General features: G+C 40.8%; 1 protein-coding gene across 2 annotated transcripts; it reads right to left on the reverse strand.

Annotated features, from left to right (window-relative positions):
- Positions 1–114: 114 nt before the first annotated feature.
- psme4a (proteasome activator subunit 4a) lies at positions 115–25,286 on the reverse strand. 2 transcript variants are annotated; one of them, XM_079687477.1, is made up of 48 exons: positions 24,613–25,286; positions 23,181–23,321; positions 22,830–22,946; positions 21,496–21,552; positions 20,077–20,121; positions 19,099–19,248; positions 17,787–17,850; positions 17,620–17,694; positions 17,163–17,285; positions 16,976–17,068; positions 15,547–15,812; positions 15,202–15,388; positions 15,004–15,093; positions 14,849–14,913; positions 14,378–14,528; positions 13,312–13,410; positions 13,151–13,220; positions 12,982–13,049; positions 12,648–12,863; positions 11,585–11,742; positions 11,346–11,441; positions 11,016–11,071; positions 10,858–10,914; positions 10,695–10,750; positions 9,093–9,191; positions 8,868–8,930; positions 8,687–8,782; positions 8,425–8,556; positions 8,109–8,318; positions 7,151–7,287; positions 6,875–6,928; positions 6,660–6,789; positions 6,458–6,539; positions 6,205–6,358; positions 6,024–6,093; positions 5,798–5,923; positions 5,552–5,704; positions 4,980–5,084; positions 4,789–4,880; positions 4,304–4,435; positions 3,999–4,207; positions 3,808–3,893; positions 3,537–3,665; positions 2,855–3,010; positions 1,826–1,988; positions 1,605–1,738; positions 1,314–1,454; positions 115–1,127 (listed from the first exon to the last, which is right to left on the reverse strand). In XM_079687477.1, exons 1-47 carry the CDS (start codon positions 24,807–24,809, stop codon positions 1,320–1,322), a joined length of 5,544 nt encoding a protein of 1,847 aa, XP_079543603.1. In that variant the 5' UTR covers positions 24,810–25,286; the 3' UTR covers positions 115–1,127; positions 1,314–1,319. The 2 variants fall into 2 exon arrangements, with proteins under 2 accessions (XP_079543603.1, XP_079543604.1); XM_079687478.1 differs by lacking the exon at positions 21,496–21,552.
- Between the last annotated feature and the right edge of the window lie 291 nt (positions 25,287–25,577).

A 25,577-nucleotide genomic window follows, 5' to 3' on the forward strand; every position in this document is an offset into this window, starting at 1 on the left:
GTGATTTTATAATAACCATTGCTTTCTAAAAACATCCAAGGAAAAAGTAAAATTATGCATTTTAAGTTGTTGATTTACTACAAATTAAATAAAGCGAGAGACCTTAAAAAAAACACCGATGCATTTTTTTTTTTTTTTACAAACAATTTATTAACATCTCATTCAATAAGCAAACAGTACATCTAAAAAAAGAAAAAAAATATCACTGCAGTTTTGGCACTACACTATACATAAGTGAGGTACTAAATGCTTGGACTGATTTCAAGTCATCAGGGAAAAGCAAACCAAGTACATTTTCTCTCATCTCAGTGGGTTTTTAGAAAAAGGTAAATGATGCGAGGGATAATAGGGGAAGAGGTCACGTTTACAGACAGGCGGTGTGGTTATTTTCTTGCAACGAGACACATGAAATGGTCATCAAACAGTTCTCACAGCAAACGCATCACACAGCACAGCAGTGGGGAGCTTGCCCTCTCCCTTTCTTGCAAGAGTAGATGACAATGGGCTCCTTTGCTAAAAGCTCTGCCATCTCAGAAATACCTTCTATGAAAAATTAAAACTTAGCACTTCAAAAAAAGTCAAATAAATAAATAAATATGTTTGTGCATATTTGCTATACGATGATATGCACTATGCATATAATCACATATAGATCAAACAGCCACACAAACATTGTGTGTTGCAGACAGGTGGCTTGAAATGAACACTTCGCTATTGGGAGATAGTAAAGAGTGTGTCTGACTGGACATCATGATGGCTCAGAGTTGATACTTGGGATAGAATCCTGAGAAATGTATGGGACACTGGCAGATGTCTCTTCAAGCATCCCACAAAAAAGCACACACACACACACACATACACCCGTGCACATGCATACAAACAAACCAAAAAAAGAGGAAATAAAACTGTACAGTAATGTTACAAACTGCAGGTCATTCATTCCTGCTATGATTGATCCTTAAATATTAAGTATAGTAAAAATGTCAAGGAGCTAAATACATGAATACACAACTTGTCAATCCTTCTGGGTACCACAACTCGGTTGCTTTGTGTGCCACTCTTCTTCCAGGGTGATGCTGTGTCTTTCAGTTAAGAACTAGAGCCTCCTCCCCAATGCAGGCTGGTATCTGTGCATAGAAGTGAATCAAAAACACACTCAAAAACTGGCTCAAAGAAAACTCCTCAAGGCTCATTAAATAATCCTTAAAGCAGCATCGTTTTCACTATTCATTGACAAATAATAATCAGGTTCTTTTGGATGTGCGTGTATAGTATTTATCCTTCAAGAACAGTTTGAGATTGAAATGCTTTACCAGGTTTTAGGCATAGTAACAGGGGGAGACCAGTAAGTCAGTCAGGACCAGGAGCTGGTCATCTGTGAACTGCTGCTTATGTTGTTGCCAGTTGTCATGGTGAGTCCGTCGGAAGTTTGACAGAGTTTTCTTCACAGTCATCTGAAACAAAAAGATGTTTTTTATTTCTTGTAACAGAGTAAATCATAGTCATTGCACAGACAACAGTAGCTATGCAATTGTGGTTAACATGTGGTTGAGAAAGAACCCAACTCAAACAGTAAACATTGATAAATAGGTAATAACCCTTACTTCAATGGGTTGTGTGTCATTGAGGTGAGCACTCAGGTCCATCAACAGCTGGGGCATCCAAGTGGGCACATCATATGGACTGGAGAGAATACAAGCACTCAACCCGAGAACGCCTGCATGGCGCCGCATCAGGTCTACAAAAACACAACAGGAGGGATTCCATTAATATCAGAAAACGGAATATTGGGTGTATCATCACATGTTCGAGAGAAGCCCCTTACCAGCAGAAGGTATAGTGTCCACTGTAGAGCCGAGCTCCCTCTTCCTCTTCTTAGGCAAGCGGGTCTTGCAGAGAGCCTCAAAATGTGCCTGCATGGGGGCGTCCATGGATAGGAAATTGCACTGAAGGAAGCCGCTGAGAGTAGTGGCGGCCATTTCTCTTACCTACAAAAGAAAGGCAAGAATGAATTATGAAGTGTTTTTTGTCACTAGATTGCTACAGCAACTGGGTCACGATTTTTGGAAAGAGATATTGCATTGCATTTTGAGTACAAGCTCATCTATTTAAATTATAAACAAGAGGAGGAGTCAGACATCAGCTCCAACAAGGCATTTGGGACAGAGAGAGAAATTCAGTGAATACACATACTATACAGAGATGCTGTATGAGAAACCAATGTGAGTTTGGAACATTGAACAATGTAAATCTATTATAGTAGACCTCAACAATGGAATTATGATCAGTAGAAATGGCCATGACATGGGACCTTTAACAAAGGAAGGTATTTTCTCCATTATTTAATATAAGGGTTTTGTGTGCCATTTGTTACTTGGTAATAAGGGGTCCCTGTATGCATAACAAGTGTCTTGATATGTCTAATAAAGGTGTGTAAAGGGCCTATAAAATCCGCCTGGCTTAGGTTAGTTTAAGAGGCCAAATAAAAATGGCTACTTCTATCCATCCCCCACTCCTCCTTTGTCTCTACTCCATCCCTCTCCCTCTCATCCTCCTTCAATCTGAACGTTATCTCCATAGCAACAGATTACTGCAGCCTGTGGTTTCCATGGAAACAGCTAGAGGACTGGAGGGGAGGGGGGGCCAGGAGGAGAGTGCTGAATCACTACAGTGAAGCTGAAAGACAGTGAGAACGTCTGCTAGCATAAACACGCATGTATTGGCCAAAGGCTAAACGAAGATGATATAACCAGACTGCCTTGTGTTTGTTCATATCACAGTGACGATTATGCCGGCATGTTTCAGCCTTACATACTTTATGATTGTAATGCTGTGAATGAATGGTTGTTTTTACCTCCAGCTGCTCGTCCTCCAGCAGTCGTACCACCAGCGCCCGGACTTCATTCACTGACTGCTGGTCATTCATGAAGGTGAACAGGTTGTAAAACACCATAATCTGGAGGTATGTGAGCACCGTGTAGCGAGCGTGCCAGGAGCTGCTGCCAGCAATCTGAAACACAACAATAAACCCATCCCAAATCAAGAAAATATTCGGAGCATTTTGTTGGAGGAACAGCCCCAGCCCCGGGGAGCCAACCAAAAAGAACTTTGGTAATAAAGCTCCTCTTTTGTGCATCTTTTAAATGTATAGAATATCAAACGGGTTAGAACTGATACGACTTCTTTAGCATGACTCTGCACAGCTTAGATTATGTTGTTGTTGCCAATTGCACATTCAAGAATCCCTGTAGAATCCTCCCCTCATATTAACCCTTTTTCAGATTAACTCTATTATGCTTTAGAGAGGTGCAAACTACTGTACTGACATAATGTCTTATGTAACCGATTAATTTAAGAATGCATGTTTAGCAGTCAAACTTAAAAATCTCATTCATTTGTCATTCCCTTCGAACCTTTCCTCTTTTTTTTGCGAAAATAACTTCAAAGGTTATACGAAGCGGGGTTCTGTAAAAAGCCCAGTCATGTGTGATGCAGGTAAAAAGTGGAATAATAGCCTCAGCTGCCAGATGACTCACCTCCCGCAGGCCCCTGAGGACCATGGGGATCTGCTCTGGGTAAAGGAGTCCCTGAGACATCAGAGATAGACAGGTCTTTGCGTCCCTCTTCAGTTCATCGTAACTGTCGTCATTCTCGACGGGAGCAATCTGGTACAGAGGACAGAGAGAGGTTAACGGGAAGGCAGGTGTCTTTTAAGATCTCTGTATGGGGTATACATTCAAAGTGAAAATGTAAAGTTTGCAGGGAGAAAGCTAGAGGATCAAAGCTTTGAATTAATGAGTGTTTCACCTTGAAGAGCAGGGGAAGCAACCGTAGCTGTTCTGGGACCGCGGTGGAGAAGGAGCGACCAGCACTCGCTATCAGCCACTTCAGCACTGCAGACAGGAATATTGATGTTAAACACTCATGTTTATAACAAAAATAGATGTTTATTTACTCACTGTGACGGCTCAGAATCAGGGATAAGGTCGTCGACCCACCTGTTTTGAGCAGCTTGATGGCTTGCGTCCTCTCGTCCTGCTCTCCCACCTCGTTCTCCTCGACCACGTGGTTCTGGATCTCCTCGTCGCCCTCGGTGAGAGGCTTCAGCTGCAGCAGAATCCGCTCTGTGAAGTCGGAGATGCGCGGGGACGTGGTCGGCTGAGTGCATGGCAAGTTGACATCGATCATGAAGATGTACGTGAGCACGCTGGAAGGAAAGCCAATCAGAAGTGATACGATGAGACACAAAAAGCTTTAAGAGTCATTAATGACATTCACTAGGGATTTGAAAAAAGGACCTTACCTGCCAATGCGTTCCCGTACATTCTTGTACACCTGTGTGAGTTTGGGCTCCAGGTATTGAAGCAACCTGTGGAGCAGCTCTGGAACACGCCACTCCTGCTGAGCAAGGCCTCCCTGCAGCACATACAGACGACTGGCGAGGAAAGAGAAAGCACAGTTTTGTCATTCACATCAACATCAGAATCAAATTCAGGTTTATTGCCATGTGGGTTAACACATAAGAGGAATTTGACTTGGTGTTGTGGTGCATACATAAAAATAAAACAAATTAAAAACAGATAGAAAACTATTTGAAGAAAAGTATAATAACATTACAAAAATATAATAAAATAAAGCAGTATTTCCATTGAATATGGTTGAAGTAGAATTGGTATCAAATATGTGTAGTAATGAAAAACAAGATATTGTTTACATTGTGTGCATTAATGTAATGCACACAGTCTATGATGTGCAACATGTGCTTTAGGCTGCACCCTCTCTACTCACCAGGCGTCGACGAAGGAGCCCCCCTCTCCGTTGACAGGAGACTCCATCAGAAGCTCAAACAGCCAGTGGAGCTTGCGTGGGTCTCTACTCTCCTATACGAGACAGAATCATATAAAAAGGAAGAATGAGTGACAAAAGTTGAACAAATGGAAGATTAAAGAAATGATGCATATAAACGGGCAGAAGCTTACACAGGCTGTGGCAATGCAGGTTCCCCAGTCTGCGTACGTTTCTATGGTGATGTTGGACAGGGCCGTACGGAGCAGCGGACACAACAGCTCCCAAAGCTTCTCAACCTGTAAAAGTTCACAAGGCGGGATACATTAAAAATACTACATATTCTCCTGAAATTCAGAATCAAGTTTATTACACATACAAGGAATTTGCTTTGGTGTCTGGTGGTGATAACATAAACAATATAAAAACACAAGTTGCAAAGTAGGTAAAAAAAGAAATATATAAGGATAACAAAAAATAAGTATTTTAAGAAACAATTTAGCATTAAAAAAGGATGCTAAAGACAAGTATTAACACCAATTTAAATGTAACTATACACTAACCTTAAAAGCTTAGGACAATGAGTATATGGCAAACTACAGTGAATTATATTTTTGAAGTGGAGGGCTGTGCAGACATGTGTGCAAAAAGCGAACTTCAGCTAAATTGTTCACGTTTACAAATTCCGATGACTTTTTAAATGCATCGTCGGAATTTCCCAAACTGTTTGAGTCAGCTTACTTTGTGAGAATGTCCTTTCCCCTACCTTTGCATAGCTCCAGTGCTTGCTGCCTCTGATCAGCCCGGAGATGATCTCTGCAACACAGCGCTGCTTGCTCTCGTGGGAGTCGGCCACCAGGCGCTCCATGTGTGGCCGCAGCAGGGGAAGAAAGATGTCTCCGAAATTGCGGAACAATCCCTGGAGAGAGCGGGAGAAGGGAACAGATTCATTTCCTTGCCGGCCGACTTTATCTGCTTCAATCCGTTTAACACTACCCTCAGCGAATCTCACCTTGAAGAGACAGAACCTGCGAGGGCTGAACTTGTCCTTTCCCTTACGCTCCTCCAGGGAGAGGAACTCGATGAACTGATTGATGAAGACTGGGTCGGAGAAGTGGTCAAAGATGATTTGTTCCCGCTGTCGGGACACGTTCAATTTAGTAAATGTGGTTAACATTCTTTAACATTACTATGTGCGTTATATATTTTTCATAAGGGGAGGGCGATTGTGCACAAACCTCTGTCATTTCCTCTCTGGTCAGGTTCTGTTTGGGCTGCTCCTCCAGGGGGGCATATATCATCAGTTTTCTAGAGAACAACATTGAAGAGAGGATGAATAAAAACAAGACGAAAGAAAGTATCCAACATTCTTCCAGACAGCAAAAGACAATCAGGTAAAGAAAATAAGACGTATAAAACCTTGGCCAGCTGTAATATCCCCAGTGTGTTTTCTCCACGAACACACAGGCATCCCAGTCCTTCTGTGTGCGTGGCAGGCTGCTGCTGTCATACTGGAGCCACTTGTTGTCTTGACGATCCCCTGCTACATTACAACTCAGCTCCTTCCCTCCACCTAACAAAGATTGGTTATTTTTGAGACCAGTTTTAAACTATATATACAATGTGAATGGAGATACAAAATTGCAGACAAACAAGCCCTTGTGATTCTTACAGAGCTCCGAGGGGCTGATGGGGACTTTCTTATGCAGCCTCTTTATCTGTTTCATGATCCCTGCCACAGCGGATATCGCCACCTAGTGGAAAACGGGAGATATTTCAGACAAAATGTCCACAAGAAACACTGGACTGCATCTATATGCATTAGAATCACAACACCAATAATACACTTCTCATTATGTTTGCATTTTCCCCACCTTGCGAACATAGAGGGAGTCATGGTTGAGGCTTTTGACGAAGAACGTGACGGCAGCTGGTGGGAGCAGGCGGTCGTCTCTCAGCAGCAATGACATGAAGCCGATTGCAATGTGTTCGAACTTCCAAGGCCTAGAATGTTAAAACAAAGTCATTGTTACAGGCCAATAAATGCATACATAAATGATTTGAAGAAGTCACTTTGAAATGAACATACATGTTGCTGTTGTTGAGGAATTCCAGCAGATCTCCAATGAGCTGATGGTAATTCCTACAAACAAGTAGAAGAGCATTAGTTCTTAAACCCTGTAATGGAGCCTATCATGTTGACATTCAATTAGTGAGTTAGCACATCATCTTAACAAATGCTGTGTAAGTACTTTCAAAAGGTCTATTCTCCAGGGAGAAAAGAGCATGTTGTGAACTTGAGAAATAGCATCTTTGAATTCAGCTATAGATATCTGGTCTTTGTCTCGAGTACCGATGAACTTACTGAACACATTCTGCGTTCTTGAGCCCCTGCTTTTTCACACCCTCTGCTACTTCCTCCTCTGACGGAACAGGCTCCTTGGGAAGAGGATTCCCAGTGATCATGAGTCGTTTGGCCACAGTAGAGCACTCACCCTCAATCTAAAGGAATGCAGAAGATGAAACATATAGTATCAGACATGCTTTGCTCAAACATGTCAGAGGAAATCTAACTCAAAGCAAGCCCTAACAGGAGGGACTGATATGTATGTTTAGAGTGTAATGGAAAAATAAATCCTATTTAAAAATATGTTTTGGGAATGGCTCTATGGGAGAAAGAATACTGAAATGTATATGTAAAACTACAGATACATTTTTTCTGTTTACAAACTCAAAATGAACGTTGCAACCTTTGAAACGAATGAAGATTATGACATTCTAGTCGTAAAGATTATTGAGATATTATAATTGAAAGCTCGTTTTGAAAAGATTTGTTTAAAGAAGAAGACAAACTAGCTGAAGAGAGCCATAAATGCCCCTCTTTATGACAGTGTTTTTTTGCAGCTTTGCTTTAACTTAGCTGCTGGAGACAGGAATTAAAACAACTGTATTAAGAACATCTAATTAAGAGACTGACAGTAGAGCTTTTATTTATTTGGTTTATTATATAAGACTTTAATTTATTTTCTTTCTTTTAAGTTTTCATGTACTGATTTGTATGTCCAATGTCGGTTGAAATGTCCACCTCAGTACTGAAAACAACATTGTTGTCCAACAAATGTTGGAACCAATCAAACTTCCCCACATATTTTGAATCACAAAATAAAATACTCGGATATTTGATATATCATTTAGATCTATCCTACAATTGTGGGGCATGTGTATTTGATATATTGAGCTTCTACTATAACAGGTAGGCAGAGATCAGCATTGCCTTTGATTCTATGTTCCATTTGTGAAAGCCTTCTCTGTGATGTACTTACAGCAAAGTCGATGCCGATGGTCTCGTACTGGCGATGGATTTTGTCTGCGAGGTCATCAAAGAGCCGCACAATGGAGGGTTTCTCCAGAGACATGGCTGAGCTGAGGCCAGAGCGCACGATGGCGGGCCACGTCAGAGCAATGCAGTCCCAGTCGTGCAAATTGGCCAGGCACACTCCACCGTGGTTCCCCAGGAAACAGTACAAGGCACCCTGGAGAGGCACAGATGTGGAGCATGTTTAGGAGCGAAAACTCAGAAGTGTAAAAATGTGTGAGTTTGTTTGTTGTATAGCACAACACAGAAAAGGACTGCCGTACTTTGAACTGCTGCTGTGAGACACTGCTGGTGTCCGGGTTCAGAAACTCCAGGACATGGGGGATCAGATCTCTGCAGCAGAAATTGTAGGTCCCCAGTGCCGTGAACAACACATTTTGAGCCCTGGTGCGTACCTGGAAGGTGATAAAGAAAAGTCTCAGTTAGATTATTGTACACTGTCAAATGTCTTTGTGATGTATGATGTGTAATTGCTCAAATGTAAACAAACTAATGCACAATGCATTACTGTTGAGTGTCACTCACTTGGCTGTACGTGCTTGTGGACAGCCTCAACAGATCTCTCATCAGCTCCCGGTGAATGCTCCTGTACTGACATCCTTCCACTGTCAGCTTCCGCAGCTGGTAAAACGCAAAGATTCTAAGTTATAAATAGTAACAATATACAAGGATACCCAATAAGGTCATTTCTCTGGGAAAGACTTACCTCATGCTGGAGCATAACTCTGTCTATTAGCAGAGCTCTGATGTGCTGCTTTCTGCCGTGAAGCTGCAAATACAACGGTGAGGCATTTTAGATTTTTACAAACATAAATAGAGAAATTGCAATACAGTACAATCTAAAAAGGGCATTATACACTTTGATAAATGACAGAAAGGATAACAGCAGTATAAAAGTAACAGAAATACAGTCAAATGTTAGGTTTCTCACTCTGTTTTCCATTGATTTCTTCACAAGGTTGAAGCTCTTCCAGCGGGAGTCAAACTCATGTTTGTGAGAACCTTTGAATTGCAACAGGTCGCTGATGATCTGAAAGGTATCACAGACAGAAATATTGAGAAGAGTTGGGCGATAGGATCAATACAAAGCTCCTGGCAATAGCCTGTGAGGAGTATTGAGTGATTCAAGGCGGCAAACGTGATTAAAGTCAATTCAGGGATAACCTCTGGCTACACAATGTCCCACGCAGTGTGTCATACCTCCAGCACACGCTGCACTGTGGCCTGAAATCATGCGAGTTTGGCTTTCAACCCAAATATATAAATTCTGGTAGGGTCCGGCAAAGTACAACAGGGAAAATGTGCCGTATAGCCTGACCTCTGATCTAGGCCTGTCGCGATAATCGATAAATTGACTTATCGTACGATAAATAAAAATGGACTCGATAACTTTTCTGAGCTCGATAAATTTCCGTTTACATAAAGATGTGACCAGCATTTTAGCCTGGAGCGCTGTGGCTGCCAGACGCGCTGTGAGGGGCGGGGCAGACACACAACCAGGTCATGACACTCCGCGTGCACGTGCAGCAGCGTAGCAGCCAAATTAATAATATAGCGACAAGCGGGAGACAACGTGTGACTTACTCGCAGGGAATTTAAAGTGAAATGGAATTGGTTACAAAACCTAACTACACATCTCGATTCTCTGGTGTGGCAGTATTTTGGATTCAAACCAAATCAACGAGGCGAACCTACGGACTTGAATGAGCCGGGCGGTGTGTCGCATTGGTTTAAAAAAGGTAGCGACAAAAGCAGGCAATACCACGCATTTTAAACCACCTAAAAAACACAACCACCCCATTCCGTTTTCCCAGCTGGGAGCAAACACGGCAGCTGGAGATGGAGAGGCCCCGCCCGACAATGCAAACATGTTGGTGTTCCTTGCTCGAAAACTTAGAAAAACAGATTTGGATATGGCCTGTTGAGGCATCTGGGTCTTTGACAGTGGACTGTACACTTGACTGTTGTTTTAAGGAGGTGTTTTTTGCTTGTGAGATAATGTGTGCTCATATTTATTTATTTATTTATATATATATTTATATATATATATATATATATATATATATATATATATATATATATATATATATATATATATATATATATATATATATATATATATATATATATATATATATATATGAGAGAGAGAGCTCTGTTTTCCAGCCTGACTATTCAATTTATTGTTTTGGTTGTGTGTGATTTAATTAATTTATTATAATTTAATTAATTGGTTTTATTTATTATATATAATTTATATATTTTAATATTATTTCACATTTCATTTGCAATTTTGAATGTTCAATAAAAAGTTATGTTTGAAAGGATGTACTTGAAATATTATTATATATTATCATTATGTCTAAAATGGTCTTAAAACGGTGCCGACAATATTATCGTTTATCGCAATAATTTCCAGAAAAATTTATCGTCCAACACAATTAATTATCGTGACAGGCCTACTCTGATCTAGGCACATTCTTCAGCAGAAACACATAGGAGTATACAGACTAATATGCTACTGTGTGTCTACCTTGATGATGGAGAAAAGAGACTTGGTGTCGTCTTCAGAGTGCTCCAGGATGTAATCTGCAAAAAGAGTTTGAAGTTTATTGTGAGTTTTTCTTTTAAACCCAATGAGACTACAGCCTGGTTAGAGATGTGGCTGCAGGGAGAGTAACTGAGGGAACACGTACTCAGCAGCTGTCTCATCACTCTGCACACAGCATCTCTGTAGTTCTCTCTGGTGTCATCTGCCGGTACAGATAATATTACAGTGTCAGATAATAGTCAAACAAACCCTATTACTTACACTTTTGTCAACAAAACAGTTTTTAAGAAGGGCTTTGCTTACCATACTCCACTCCAGTGTAGAGGGTGGTCTCATCTAGATTCACCATACTTTGGACCCTGAGGGGTAAAACCAGGTTCAAAGCCAAGTCAGCTACTTAAGTCTTTGAAACTAAAATGTGCCGTTCAAATGACTTCATAAAGTCCTTAGCAACAATTCTACAACTGAAGAAGATATACATATAGGTCATACATCCATTTGGGATATTTCTGTTGTTCTTCAGAACCAAGCATATCTGCTAACAGTTTTACTTGAGGAGATTTCAACTAAGATGTGTTTAACTTTGTCTTTCTTGCTCAGAAAGGAGATGATTATGTGAAAGCATGTGCTCACAGTTTAGGGATGGTCTCTCCCTTCAGTGCCGGCATCAGACTTCCAGCCCCGAGGAGGCAGTGCTGAATGATAGTCAGGCTCTGTAGGACGTCATCTCTGAAAAACACAAAAATCAACGCGAGTCCTATAATACAGGCATGACAGAGCCAAACAGAGACGGACTGAAACCAGTTTAGCAACTTCTGTATTTGTATTCCTGAAGGAGGCACAGGTGAACACACAAACTTAGTTTTGCATACCTGCTCATGTCCTGTTCTCCCTGTGCAAATCTCTGAAGGCGCTGGAGCTCAGGCTGGAGGATCAGGTCGAGTAAGTAAAAAGCAAAGGATGTTTCCTCAACACTGGGCACATGCCACCGGATATCCAAATTCCACAGGTCTCCAGGCCGACCCCAGTCCTGCGTGGGACAAACACATTGTGCTTTTGCTTAATATAGAATACTTGTCGTTGACTTCAGGCTACAATAACACCACAAAATAAATAGATTTGGTATGTCTACATATCATTTAGTATGTTCTCATCTGATTTGCATCACATTCATGTTCTGAAATATATAAAGTAGGTCCTGAATATTAGGCATTACAACTTTAATATCCACACACAAACTTCCTAGAGACTGCACGTTGACTAGTTACTAAATCCAATCATTATGTACAAAACTAAAACCCCACTGACACCACTATTTGCCTGTTTCATGGGTAAAGGTAAACATTTTAACACGTGGTTAGACATGCAGTATACAAATGCATTAAAAACAAGTATATATAGTATTTATCAAAGACCAAGCAACACATAACACATTATTTACTCATGCTGGCAAATGTAGTAACCACAAGCGAGATATCTCCTGTTGTTCTGCAGGACACCGTAATCCAGTAAGGTGATCTTGTATCCATGCCTGCACTGATGAAGCTACTTAATGGAATAAAGCCACGAGCTGTCTTCACTCTAACTGTTTGAAGGGAGGATTATTCAAACCAGGCCATAGTGAGTGCCACACAGAGTTGTATGGCTTGTCTGGGCAAAGGTTGGGTTGTAATGTCCCCTTTAACCACTTTTGCTTGGACCTTGATTTGATCCAGAACCAAACTTTATTTTGCGGTAGACCACACATCTGTACACTTTTAAGACTGTAAGGTTGCAACTCAAAAATCTTTCAACATACAGGCGGAAATGTAAACACCTGGCAAAGCAGACAGTACTGCTTTTCCAGAAATGCCCACTACAGTAGGTGTCTCCACGAGTACTTTTTGCCATGAAGACACACAAATAGACTGACACACAAAAGCAGCTTTGCTGTACCTTGATGGGTAAGTAGTCAGTGATTGGCTGGTGGAAGCCTCCTGGCACGCTGCAGTACTCTTTGGGGTAGAGGAGGGCTGAGGAGCGGAGGAGGTGGTGCAGCAGGTTGCAGGCCAGAGTGTAGCCCTGCTTACACTTGAGGTGGAGCGTCAACTGCAAAATCTGGACCACCTCGGAGCGATAGGGGAGGACTTTGTCGCCATCAACCCGGGTCACCTGAGGTGCACACGGCATAGAGGGCACAATATAGTGAGTACAGATTTATAGGTAGGAGATGTTGTCTATAGCAGGAACTTAGAGGTTAAGTTAGTGAATAATAAGTGCTCCACATTACCTCAGACAGTAGCTGGAGATTCCACATCAACTCCTTGTCAAGCTCCTCCTCATTCAACACTTCCTCATCTGTTTAAAAATAGTGTGTCAGGCAGATGACAAAGACTCATGGAAGAAAACATAAATGATGAGTTTGAAAACCTCCTCTTATAGAAATGAAGAGTACTTACTCTCAGCGATTTGGTTTATGGCATTGCAGCAGTGTGGCACAAACAACTTGAGTGACTCAGCAGGGTGACACTGAAAAAAGAAGCAAAGAGAGGATGAGAATAGTAATTAATAAGCTACATGGAAGTTGATGGGCCATAAAGAAGAGTCTGAGGGGACTCACCTTGGAAGCGGCTCTGCACATGTCAGCCACCATTCTGCCAGCTACTCGTGTCTCAAAGATGTTGGTGGTTGCAAAGTTGAACACCTTTTTAAGAGCAACCTGTTAAAACAATGGGAAAAATGTGTTCATATTTATAGTAGGGCTGTCAAGTTAACGCGTTAGTAACGCAATTTCCTTTTAACGCCACTAATTATTTTAACGTGTGATTAACGCATGTGTATTTGTGCTCGGCCCGCCCCGTAGTTTGAGAGCCCAAAGGCTTAACGTTGTTGTTATTAGTTGGATGGTGGGAGATTCTAGCGAGAGATATGGATACAAAAAAAATGTTTTTTTTTAACAACAAGCCAAGCACACAGCTGATGCTGACAGCCCCGCTCCTGCCACTCGCTTGCGGCAGACCACGCTTGAAAGTTTGCCGGGGAGACGCCTGGACACGGCGTCTACGAGCAGCAAGCTTTCAACAGCGATAGCTAAATGGGTGGCGGTGGCTACAGCTTGCAGGACAATTAACATTGTGGAGGACGAGGGACTGTGTGAGATCATTCGGATCACAACCAACGTGTTGACTGCACATCACAGCGCATTATTTTGACCCCTGTGGGAACTTCAGTCTCATGCTTTGACTGTTATGAAGACAGAAGAGCGGCATTTCGCCGACAACTCTAAACAGGCTTGTCTGTTTGAGCAACTGGCTCAGTGCAGTGAAGTACACAGGTTGGGAGAGAGTGAAGAGAGAGAGAGGTTCCAGGTTGTTGTGTTGAGAATATTCAGGAGAATATTTATCATTGTTGCATAAGGCATATTTGTCCACTCATATGTTGATAAGAGTATTACAAACTTGAAAAATATTCCTCTAAGGTACATTTAGAACACATAAAAAATGTGTGATTAATTTTGTGATTAATCGCGATTAACTATGGACATCATGCGATTAATCGCGATTAACTATGGACATCATGCGATTAATCGCGATTAACTATGGACATCATGCGATTAAATATTTTAATCGACTGACAGCCCTAATTTATAGTGCTCTGAAAAGGATGAATGAGACGTGACTCTTCACCTTGAAGATGTCCAAGGAGCACTGGGTGAGGATGGTGCTGAAGGTGGAAGACAGGCCGAGCTCTACCAGACTCTCCAAATGAGTCATCTTCTCTGTTTCTGTTTCCTCACGGGTTTGTTCCAGAGTGCTGCTGTCTATCAGGGCAAAGCATCTGTGCAAATGACAGAAAAGAGTTACATTTTAAAGTTAAAATGTTTGGATACTATTTCACTCGGTATAAAAATCTACTCTGGTATAAGACGGTTTTTTTCTCGAGTCAGAAGCAGTGTTTCTTTTAAGTTAATATGTTAGTACTTTTGCTGTGTCAAATTATTCTTTATTAAAAGTGGAGAATATTTAAATGATATTCAGATGACTGGACATCTTGTTTGAGCCATTACATGAACAGTACTTGTATTGTGGATAGACCTAATAAATCTCTCCTATCACAGCTGTGTCACTGACAGCCACAGCTGCTGATGCTGTTCTTACCTGTCCATGAATAGAAGCACAAAGTCTTCAAACTCTGCTGAGGCTGAGCACATCTCCCTTTCCACCTGAAAGGCATACACAAGATATGACAAGGTAAACCCAAGGACCATTCAACAACTTTTTTATTTAGGAGATGATATATAATTATGATTCACCTCTGTCAAGTCAGTTCTTTCATGTAGGGCGGACGAGCAGTCCACCAAAGGCACAAGAGTCACAAAGGTAGCAATAAATTGGAATGTGATCTGTGGGGAGAGGAATGTTTGTATCAGATGGAATAACTTGTTCACAACCCTCCAAAAACACAGTGGGAGCGCTTTGAGAAGATAGAAGTTAATCACAATGGAGCTCACCATGCACTTGCTGAAATCATTTGGGTCAACGCCCGGCAAAGCCCTCATGAGCAGGGGCAGCATGTGAGTGGGCCCCTCAGGATAGCGCTGCCCACCTGACACTAGGCTCCGTGCCACTCCAATCATGCAGCTCAGAGTGGCCGTCAGCTGGTGGGGCTCTGTGAGAGTCTCCAGAGCCGGATATGTTCTGTGGGAGAGACGGAGAACAGTTAGCCCTTTGTGTTCCTTTCCAAAAGCGGCCTTGTCTTTTATCTAAAGCGGGAAACCGCGCTCTAGATTCTGAAGAGGCAGAACTTGGGTCAAAGATGGATCATTGAAAGTCTGTCGTTTTCATAAAAGACTTACCTCTCAAGCACGGGGGGGATAACCAGCTCAGGCCTCATCAGAGCGAGGTTCTGCAGGGCCTGGGCTGCATCCATGCTGCCCGTCTTGCTGAACATGGCCAGCAGCACCGGCTGCATCATGCTCTCCACAAAGGCTGTGATATCCTCCTCTGTGAGCTTGTGGCTGTCTGGGACTGGTGTCAGCCATGTGGGCTTCCTGTAGCGCTCTCTGTGCAGCCGCCGCACCACGCTGGCTGGGAGACGCTGGAGCAGCCTCATGAGTTTCATCTGGACATGAGGACAGAGGGAGGGATAGAGAAATACATGAGAAGGCAGTGAGGCTAACACACAGGTGGAAAGTGGACATCCTTGTAGTGGACACATGGAGAATTGGATGGTGTGTTGACAAAATGAGACACTGGATATATTATCTATATGTCCTGTATGCATAAGATAAGATATTACTATTGAATGGACAATTATAGAATCATTTTAGTACAGTCAAATCACTTGAGTATGAATGGAAATTCATTCGGCAAAATATAATATCAGTTTGTTACACAGAGACAAAAGAGTGAGAATAAACACTTATCTGTTTTAACTTCGCCCTGGCCAATACAAAATAATCTTTTCATCTCTAATTTCTGCATGCAACGATTGGTTTGTCTTACTGAGAGCTACTGTAGTTGTGGTAGGATTGTTGCTGTTCTGAGTTTGTATTTATTGCATTTATTGAAAGTCACTTTTGATGAAACCGTTAGCTAGATGAAGTTATAACAGCCACTTTTCCTTTAGCCAATAGCTAAGCTAATTCTCTGAACGATACAACCTGAAGTACTTTTTCCTCTTAGCTGTGGTTTCATTTCATGTAGACAGTTGTGCAATCAACTAAGTGAATGACCCTCTCACGTGTTTCCAAGCAACAGCCAAATATATGGACAAACACAGGCCCCTGCCAAAAATGAAGGTTTATGTATGAGGACACGGTGGTGCTTCGAATCTCGTATCGGTGGATCGTCATAACAGAGAGGCATTTGGCCCTGCTCCCGGTGACCTTTAATAGCATTGTAGGCCTCTCACTTGCAAGTTATTTCCGAAGTTGATACAGAGAATCAGGAAACTTGATTGTGTTGCCACTGAGCGCTTTGGTATGCTGTGTTAACTTCAGCCAAGTGAATGATTTAAACTCCCTGGTAACAGTCATGCACGTGTAGGTTGTTTATCATTATTCTCTTCTTATATTTCTTTATTTTCGATGTACGCTACTGCTATATTTTTTGTATTTATCACAGAAGTACACAATCTGCTGACCCCACAGAGTCACTAACAAGTTATTCATGCAGAATTGTCAATGTTTTGACCTGATGCCCAACAACACAGCTGTGAAACAGTCAACATCCCTTGTTGTTTATAATTCCACAGTCGTCCAAAAGAAGTGTGAAGTGACTCACCAACCAGCGGCCATGGTTTGACGGGTGGAAGAAGGATGTAATACTGTTGAAAAGGCCACTGAGCTGTTCCTGAGCCTGCTTGCTGGGTCCTCCCTGAAATGAACACAGTAAGGGTCAATCTAGCAATACACTTTACATTAACAGTGACTTTCTTAACAAACACATCATTTCTGAACAGCAAACTAACCAGGAGCGATGAGACCCAAAGCACCACATGGCCGATTTCGTAGGCATTGGTGACATATCGTGCTACCATCATCTGACTCGTGCCCACAGGGAGATTCAAACTCCTCAAGATTCTTGTGAAAATCTGAAATGTGAAAAGCAAAAGCAATAAGGGTCTAATAATTATTTTCCTTGGGAAAAAAAGTCCTTAACATATATTTGGAATTAACATTTCATGAGATAAATAACTCATACTAGTGATGTCAAAATTCATGCATCAAAACAATCCCTCAGTCGAAACAGGCATGATGCAAGTCACTTCCAGTAAGCAACAGCAACACGGACACTTGATAGGTTGCTTATGTCACAAGCACATGTGAAATACAAACCGTGTTCCCAAATCATAAAGGTCAGACAACACATTCAGATTCTACTACATTGAGTAATGGGTGATTGCATAAAAAGAAAAAGGGACAAACCTTCGGGATGTAAGGGTCCCAATCAATGTAGCCGATGTTGTCATTGGACAAGCGAGCAAAGAGATTGACCAGATGCTGCAGAGATGAAGGAAAACATGTTAAACTGGGAAGATAGAAACACTGACTATTGCACATTCAAATGTCTTTCAGACAAATGATCTACTCACCATTTCCCAGCTCGGAAGATTTTGCACAGACAACCATAAAGCTATGAACTCATCGAACCACAACCTGTCGGACAAACAAATGGTTACAAGAGAAGAAGAAAGCCCTACAAAGTATGAACATGTGACATTTAACAGATAGGTCAGTGAAAGTAAAGGATGGGGGAGGATTGGCTGGTCATTTTCATATAAAAGCCTAACAATGCAGTTTGTCATTAACACTCTTCTCTGGCGAGGTAAACAGGTACACCTGTCGACAATAAGTTTTGGTAGAACATTATTTGATGGGTTAATATGTTTGATATGAATCCCATGACACGTCATTTGACATAACAGGTTAGAAGTTCAGGTTTTTACTTATAAGTAACACAAACCCATGTTGTCAAAAGGATCATAACAGACACTCTGTTGAAACTGAAGCATGATGCAAGTCATTTCCAATCGGTGACCAACAAAAGATCATCAAGGAAACGTGATAGTTTGTTTCTCTGACAAGCAGCATTGGCAATGAAATACACACCATAGTCAGGAGATACTATACGTACACTTGTGTACAACAAGTTAGGGCAGTGCTTTTCTGATGGGTTCATAATTCGGAAAAGGTTTCAATCTAAAAGACCTATATACTTTGGTATTGGATGTTTAGGATTATCAGGAATATAATACGGATAGTATTCTTTTGGTAAAGTTACAATGATCTTTACATTTAAGATGATTTAGAAATGTTGTCAGTGCCTGCTAAAATGTGTCTATGGGCTGCCCAGGCATAAACGTTTGACAAAATATAGGAAATAAATATTCAAAAAACTAAATAATGATGAATAAAAATTGACTAAATCATAGTTATCTTCAGAAAACTTCAGAGAAAATGTTAAGGAAGTTATGGATACGGAACATATAGTAGAAGCTAGTACTTTCCTGTCATCCAGATACACCTACACCTTTGAAGGCATACCAGATGCTACTAACAATTGTTATTAATTCATTTCCATGCTTACAGAGCCCACTTATGGGGCCAGCATTCCTGAGGCCAACTGCTGCTCATCCCAAAGGAGTTCTATTGGGTTGAGATCTGAGAAGCAGACTACTGACACTGTCAAAATCCTGGAAAGATCTTATGACCCATTTCCACAGTTTGGAACGGCTGATGTTCAATTGACGAGGTTCTTTTGTTTGGTTGCCAATGAAAGGATCCAGCAAAATTGTTAAAAGTTGATAAGTGCTAACTTTAAAAGCTAAGCTACTCGCTATAAGACCTTTTTAGACGGAGAAATCTTGGATCTCCACATGTCGGATACAATGAGAGGTTTCTTACTTGAACCCCTTGCAGTGCAGCTCTGGAGGCAGAGTCGTGGGTAGAAAGAGTTCAAAGTAGCTGATGGCTTTTAGCATTGTGACATCAAAGGGACAGAGGAGTGGTCTCCATTCATCCAGCATCTCCTGAGAAGCAGACTCCGGAAAGTATCTGTATAAACAGAGAGAGAATAGCAATTAGATTCACCAGATTATGAATATAGACAACAATCCCAACAAGCAGAGCATTTTGAGGAGTGCTACAAAAACATCACACACATCAGATTAATCTATGATGACTGGGTTTTACTATTAAAAGAGAACCCTAAACTACATTTGTATAAAGTAACAAGAATAAGGACTTAGGTGATAGCTTCGACCCAATAAAAAACAATGGTCTTCACGTTATAAACAAGCAGTGACTGGATTTTCAATGTTCACAATCAGTCCAAAAGCATGACATAACAAATCATACACCTGACATATTCTTAGCAGGTTAAATCCTGTGGGCTCAAAGTCCCACATGGGGATGTCCATGGTTTATTATGTGCTTGAGCACGTCAGGTCACATAGACTCCGTGCGGTTTCACATCCATGCGAGGCCTTGGTCACTTCCAGCCATTGCTACTACCCCCCCCCCCCCGCTTCACCAATGATCAACAGCGTTGCAGCAGCTGACCGCAGCTGACCACAACTCCTCACAGTGACAGGAAACTCTCACACAAGACAGAATTAGAGATGATAGGATTACTGCCTAAGTACAAACTGAGGGACGAGTCCTAGGAGGCTCCTAAGATACCTGCAGGGGCGCTACTAGAGGGGAAACAATCAGGTAGCTGCTGGTGGCAGGAAAGCTTTGGAATTATGAACACATTGAACTCTTCCTTATCCTTATATTAGACTAATATACCGCTAATGTTTTCCTGCACATACCCCAAAGGAGCCAAAATGCAAATAGAAGAGACAGTTATAGAAACATAATTAAATGAGATGTACTTACGGTCTGCAGCTTTTCACAAGTGTTTTCAGCACGTTTTCCACGGAGCTGTAAAAAACAGAATGAAAGAGGAATGTTATGGCATGTCAAATCCACCCCCCCAGAAACAGTGATGTTAAACTATCTCCACACCAATTCAACTTGACTTCGATTGCATGCACACAGAAACTTCTTCAAACGCCTGAGTGGTGTACAGTGAACGAGGAAACCCTAGGATCTGGTGTGAAGTGAGAAAATCCTAATAAAAAGTCATTATTATCGGACTGTAATCAATTCACGGATAATAAAGTGCCAATCGTTTTTTCCTGTTGACCTTCCTGGATGGCATCGTGCCAATATATGGATTCATAATTCAATTAAATGTTCATTCATAATAACACAAATATTTCAATTCGATCACAGCTCGAACAATTTCTCAAGAGGTGGTTCTGGATTAACGACTAATTATAAAATGTCTTGCACATCACAAACTCCTGACATGATTATCTTCACAACGTCACATAAAGCTCCTGACCCGATATAACCACAGCTTTTGAGCTCCCAGCCCACAATCCCACCGATCTGTTTGCATGCAAGCTCAAGCCATGCCTTGTTGGAAATGCCCGGCCAATTCTACTCCAACAACTAGTCACTTATTTTCAAAATATTTACAGTCTTCTTGTAGATGGCATCCTCTACATTTAACATTCGAACAAAAATTGAATTATAGGTGACACTCAAGCAGCTGACACTATTTAAGTGCATGACTATAGCTCAAATGTTTAGCAGTGTAAGCCTGAAAAACACCAGCAACAGACCAAGTACCAACTCATGCACTGCAAATCCATTAGCAAGAGCTAGTGAAACCGAGTGTCCCATTACAAGTTGCTCAGACACTCAGAGGCCGAAAGGAGCCCAGACTACACTATATGACCTTTGTATCCGGGTTTAAGTGAACTCTCATTCACCCTAAAGCATTCCAGGAGAGGAGGAACGTGTTGAAAATGCTGCGTCGTACTGAAGGTATGGCTAAGTAGGGAAAACAACAAAACTAAACCGAAAACATATAAAGTAATACTAATCCCACTGGTAAGCAGCATATAGAGCAATTCATGTTGCATATAAACGGTTTACTTCCTAATATTTTTTTTATATTGTTACTTTATTGCTGCCACATAACCCGCTATAGATAGAAATAAACTACACTGTTGTCTCATTTTGGATATGGGGGAGAAGAGTAAAAGAATGTGTTAGCTGCAGTGCGACAGTCTCCAATATGAGTGAAATGTTGACATTGCTTAAGTCTTGACTTTTCTTCTGTCACAATGTGGGGTGTCCAGTTTTGGTTTTCACATGCAATGTATACAAAAATAATAAAAACAAAAACAAGTGCCTCAAAAGATGAATTCAAAGTAAAAACACAAAGAGAAGTATTTTCCTTACCACCTCTGAACCAATTTTATCATTAAGTGTTTAGAGGATGAACGAGGCCTTGGAGAACTGAATGTGAAAGGAGACAAAGGCATAAAGAACACATTCAGCACACAACAAAGTGCCAATAACTGAAAAATATGAACATACTTTGCATCACAATTTATTATGCCATTTCAGAGAATCAGTTTTGTGTGCGTTAGTAGAGTTTTGAAAGAGTTGAGCTGGAAATGAGCCAAAGTAGCCTGCTTTCATCAGCTGTAAAGTAACAGTGACGCGTTAAAGAAAAGGGTCAATGTTCCCATAGCACCATAAAAGAGCACCTCGCACTGCTTGCTACATCATAGGGACTTTATAAGGGTGTTGCATAGAATAAATCGACAACTACTTAGAACTGCTTTCTAAAACTGTGTAAGGGTCATAGTGGACAGTGTTCCCTGTATAAGGTACAGTTATGAAAAGGTATGTGGCGCACAAAATGTTCCTTTTGTTTCCCAAGAACTGGTCCAATCTTGCAAAGACAATAAGATTTTAGTAGAACTACTGAAACCCATAAGCGAAGAAGAATGTTCAAATTTCCCTTGATATATATAATAGTATCCATGTCTCTAAATGATTACAATATTCTGTGTGTACTTTAGAGTTGTGAGAGCACCTAATTAACAAAGTGACCCTAAATGTCAAACATTGATTAGACTTCCATGTTATTAATACACTTATTAATACAATATCAAAGTCTTTGATTATGGATATGTGGAATAAAAAAAAAAGGCATTTAAAAAAGGGATGGGCCTTTGTGTGATACTCTAAGAACATCAGGGAAATGGTCATGTAAGTATTGATTAGTGCAAGCCAATAGAGGTATTCCCTGTTAATGATCAGTTCCAAGAGAAAATAAATCTTACCTCCAAGAACATTTAATATTCAGTGACATCAGTCTAAGTCGTCAACATTAGCTTTTCCAACACCAGAAATTCTGTCACTTGATATCTTCTGTTTTTCCATGATGGGAATGCATGCCAAAATGATTGTGACGTTTTTCAAAAATATATGGATTAAATAATTACTTCACTATCAACAGCCTAAAAAGATAATTGGGGGGGGGGGCGCATTCTACAAATCCTGCTCGTGATTGATGACTAAAGTGTAATTAAAACAAAGGTCTTGTTAATGTCCAAATGTGGCAAATAAACGTATAGTTTCCTACACCTCCACCTTCAGTGAACATTTGAAATACAGTGAACACACCAGCCTCACCAAAAGGTCCATTGCATTTCCACAATTATTTGATTTAGCATGAAGCAACACAAAGTATCAACAGCAGCAGTGAATAACTGAGGGCCTACTTGGGGAACCAGTTGAGACCCAGATGCTCTGTCTTGGAGAAGAGAATCCTGTCGTACAGCTCATACAGCGGTCTCCAGTTCAACTCAAGGTCCTCCCGGGACAGTAGCTCTCTTTTCCTGCAAGATAAATCAGACATGCAGATAGATGAGAATAATACAAAGAGCCTAGGTTATCATACAGCATCACTTTCACAAAATTGATATCAATGGTGAGGTTGCAGGGTTTTTAGCATTTAACTTAGCTCTCACAGAAATCCATTAACCCTAGATATTACATGTTGCTTTGTATTTAAAGTGCATATTTGCATTGTGAACACGTTTTTGAGTAGAACAGTTGGGGCACAGTCTTACTTGAGGAGGTTGATAAGAAGCCGAGCAAGGCCCTGCATCATGCTGATCTCCAGTTTGGGGATCGTCACTAGCTCGTAGAGCAACTTGATGAACAGCACATGGTCTTCTTTGCTGAACTTCCGCCCATACAGTCTCATATACCTAAATAAAAAATACATATTAGGGATAATTGCTCCAGTTTGAACATGCATACGTTTTCAGTGCCCCTGTGAGTAGCATGAACAACATTCATGTATGGTGCTTATGTTCCCTTGTGTGTAAAAACATTAGTAGAATAAACAAGAGCAGGTTTTTAAACACAACTGAAGCGGCATAAGCTATGTTGAGACCTTTCAATATGACTAATACATATTTCCATCACTGTTAAAACGCTAAAAAACTAGGGAACAGAATCTGGGTCAACTCAACAGTAAACTTTCCGTCTCTGAGCCGGCAGTGACTCACATTTGTACAGAGCATTGCACCAGCACTGGGGACTGAAAAGGATTAAAGACAGCACAGCAACCAAACACATTAAACAACAGTCTAATTATGTAATGTACTATGCACAATATGTTATCTTCATCTTTAATATTCATTATTAAATACCTATTAGATCAATTCAAAAAGGTAGTAACACTATGTTGGGATAAGTTGTGTTTCATGAAATAAGAATGAACAGTATGCCATGACTCATCTGTTTAGCATTTAGCATGTGAACAAATAACAGATGATGATCTCAACGTCACACTGAATATCAAAACATGTGTGTTGTTTGAAGCAACTTCAAAGGAAGTGAATGAATCCATAACATTAGAACGTGTTATTTCTATTTGAGATTTTACATTTCCCCTCTGTGGGACCAATAAAGGTATCGGATTCTAAGATATTTTGTAAGTTGTCTCCTGACCTTAAGAATAAAAAAAAATGTCAGTCATAACACAAGCACAACTTTAATAACAATAAGGTACATTATGCTATACTGTCTGTATCTGTTTAGTGTAAGTTGTTTGAAATGTACTTGTACTGTATGTCTGTATTGTATATCTATGTGAAGGATCACAGGAAGATTAGACCCAACAAACAACAATATAGTGCCTGGGTCAGGTAGTGTATTTCACAAGGTTTCCCACTAATTATGAAGCCCAGATCGTTTCTTTAAACAATGGGCAGTTTAGTTTCAAGGCACAACATAACACGTTATCGAACATCTAGAGTTAAGCTATAAACAACACATTATGTTCGTGACTTTGACCAGAATGTAGTTGCAACAGGAACAAACTGTTAGGCAAGCAACACTTATATGTTCAATGTCAAATACACATGTACACAGAGATATGTTGCACAATATGTTATCAGTCTCAAGATCAGAAGTTTTTTTTAAATGTGTTACAAATACAACATTTAAGTGAGAGTACCAAAGATGAATGTTAGCTACTGTACTGCTACTTACGTGGAGAGTTTCCTTGTCCAAAACAGCACACCGGGCCATATCTCTCTGAGCTGTACAGCTCGGCACAAGTTTCCTTTTATTTTACTCAAAATATCATTTGATTCATCATCTAGCTTTTCTGCATAGGGCAGAAGTTTGTTGTATACGATGTCCTTTTGAGGAACAAACCCCAATGTGTCACACTGCGCCTTTTTCATATCACAAATTCCAACCGGCTAGCTTCACTATGCTAGCGAATTTTACTGTGTCTAAGTTCCTTCGGCTTCTCCGTGCACGTTTTTAATGCTACTTGGCTAATACGACGGATAGCAATTTCTCTGCTAGCTACCTCTTAACAGTGAATCGTTAGGATTGTTATGGAGTGAATAAGTTGTGAGATTCACAAGTTGATGACACACTAGCTAGTCATCTAGCTAAAGTTAAGTTAGCTTCCTTATTAACAATAACATTAACAACGTCATATTTAAAAAAATATTAAGGCCAACGAAAGTCACGAGTTAGTCCAAATAATGCGTTGGCACCCGAATTCCTCTTTTTCGGTCAATGTAATCCTAAAACCTGACAACCAGCTAACGGTATAGCTAAAGTTAGCTCTCTACTACAAAAGCACAGTCATAACCCAAGGACTGTGAACGTCGACTGATTCATCCAACTACGGCAAAGCAGAGGGCAGACGACACCCGGCTACAAGCTACATAACACACCCGTCATATCCGCTAGCTACTGCTAAGAACTACACTTCCCAGCATTCCCCTCTCCATTCATGCTTTTTATAACTGCTTATCCTTTAGCCACTCAAACAGGATGACATGAAATCCACTTAAGACCTAGTGTCCTCTGGTGTATTTCCTACAGCCACTGCAGTAGCATTTATTTGCTGTTCGTATGCCGTATTAAGACAGTTATAAGCTCATGTAGGACATTTTTATTATTATTATATTTATGAATTAAGCAAGACAGTTTAG

The sequence above is a fragment of the Notothenia rossii genome (genome assembly GCF_949606895.1).
Source record: "Notothenia rossii genome assembly, chromosome: 6".
Classification (NCBI taxonomy): domain Eukaryota; kingdom Metazoa; phylum Chordata; class Actinopteri; order Perciformes; family Nototheniidae; genus Notothenia; species Notothenia rossii.

What these genes read in the sequence shown, in the direction of transcription:
- psme4a (XM_079687477.1), bottom strand. Translation starts at nt 24,809, where the DNA reads ATGAAAAAGGCGCAGTGTGACACATTGGGGTTTGTTCCTCAAAAGGAC. An exon ending in GGTCTCAACTGGTTCCCCAA is followed by an intron (nt 21,553 to 22,829) that starts GTAGGCCCTCAG and finishes TTTCACATTCAG; the next exon opens with TTCTCCAAGGCCTCGTTCAT. An exon ending in CATCAAGCTGCTCAAAACAG is followed by an intron (nt 3,894 to 3,998) that starts GTGGGTCGACGA and finishes TCCTGTCTGCAG; the next exon opens with TGCTGAAGTGGCTGATAGCG.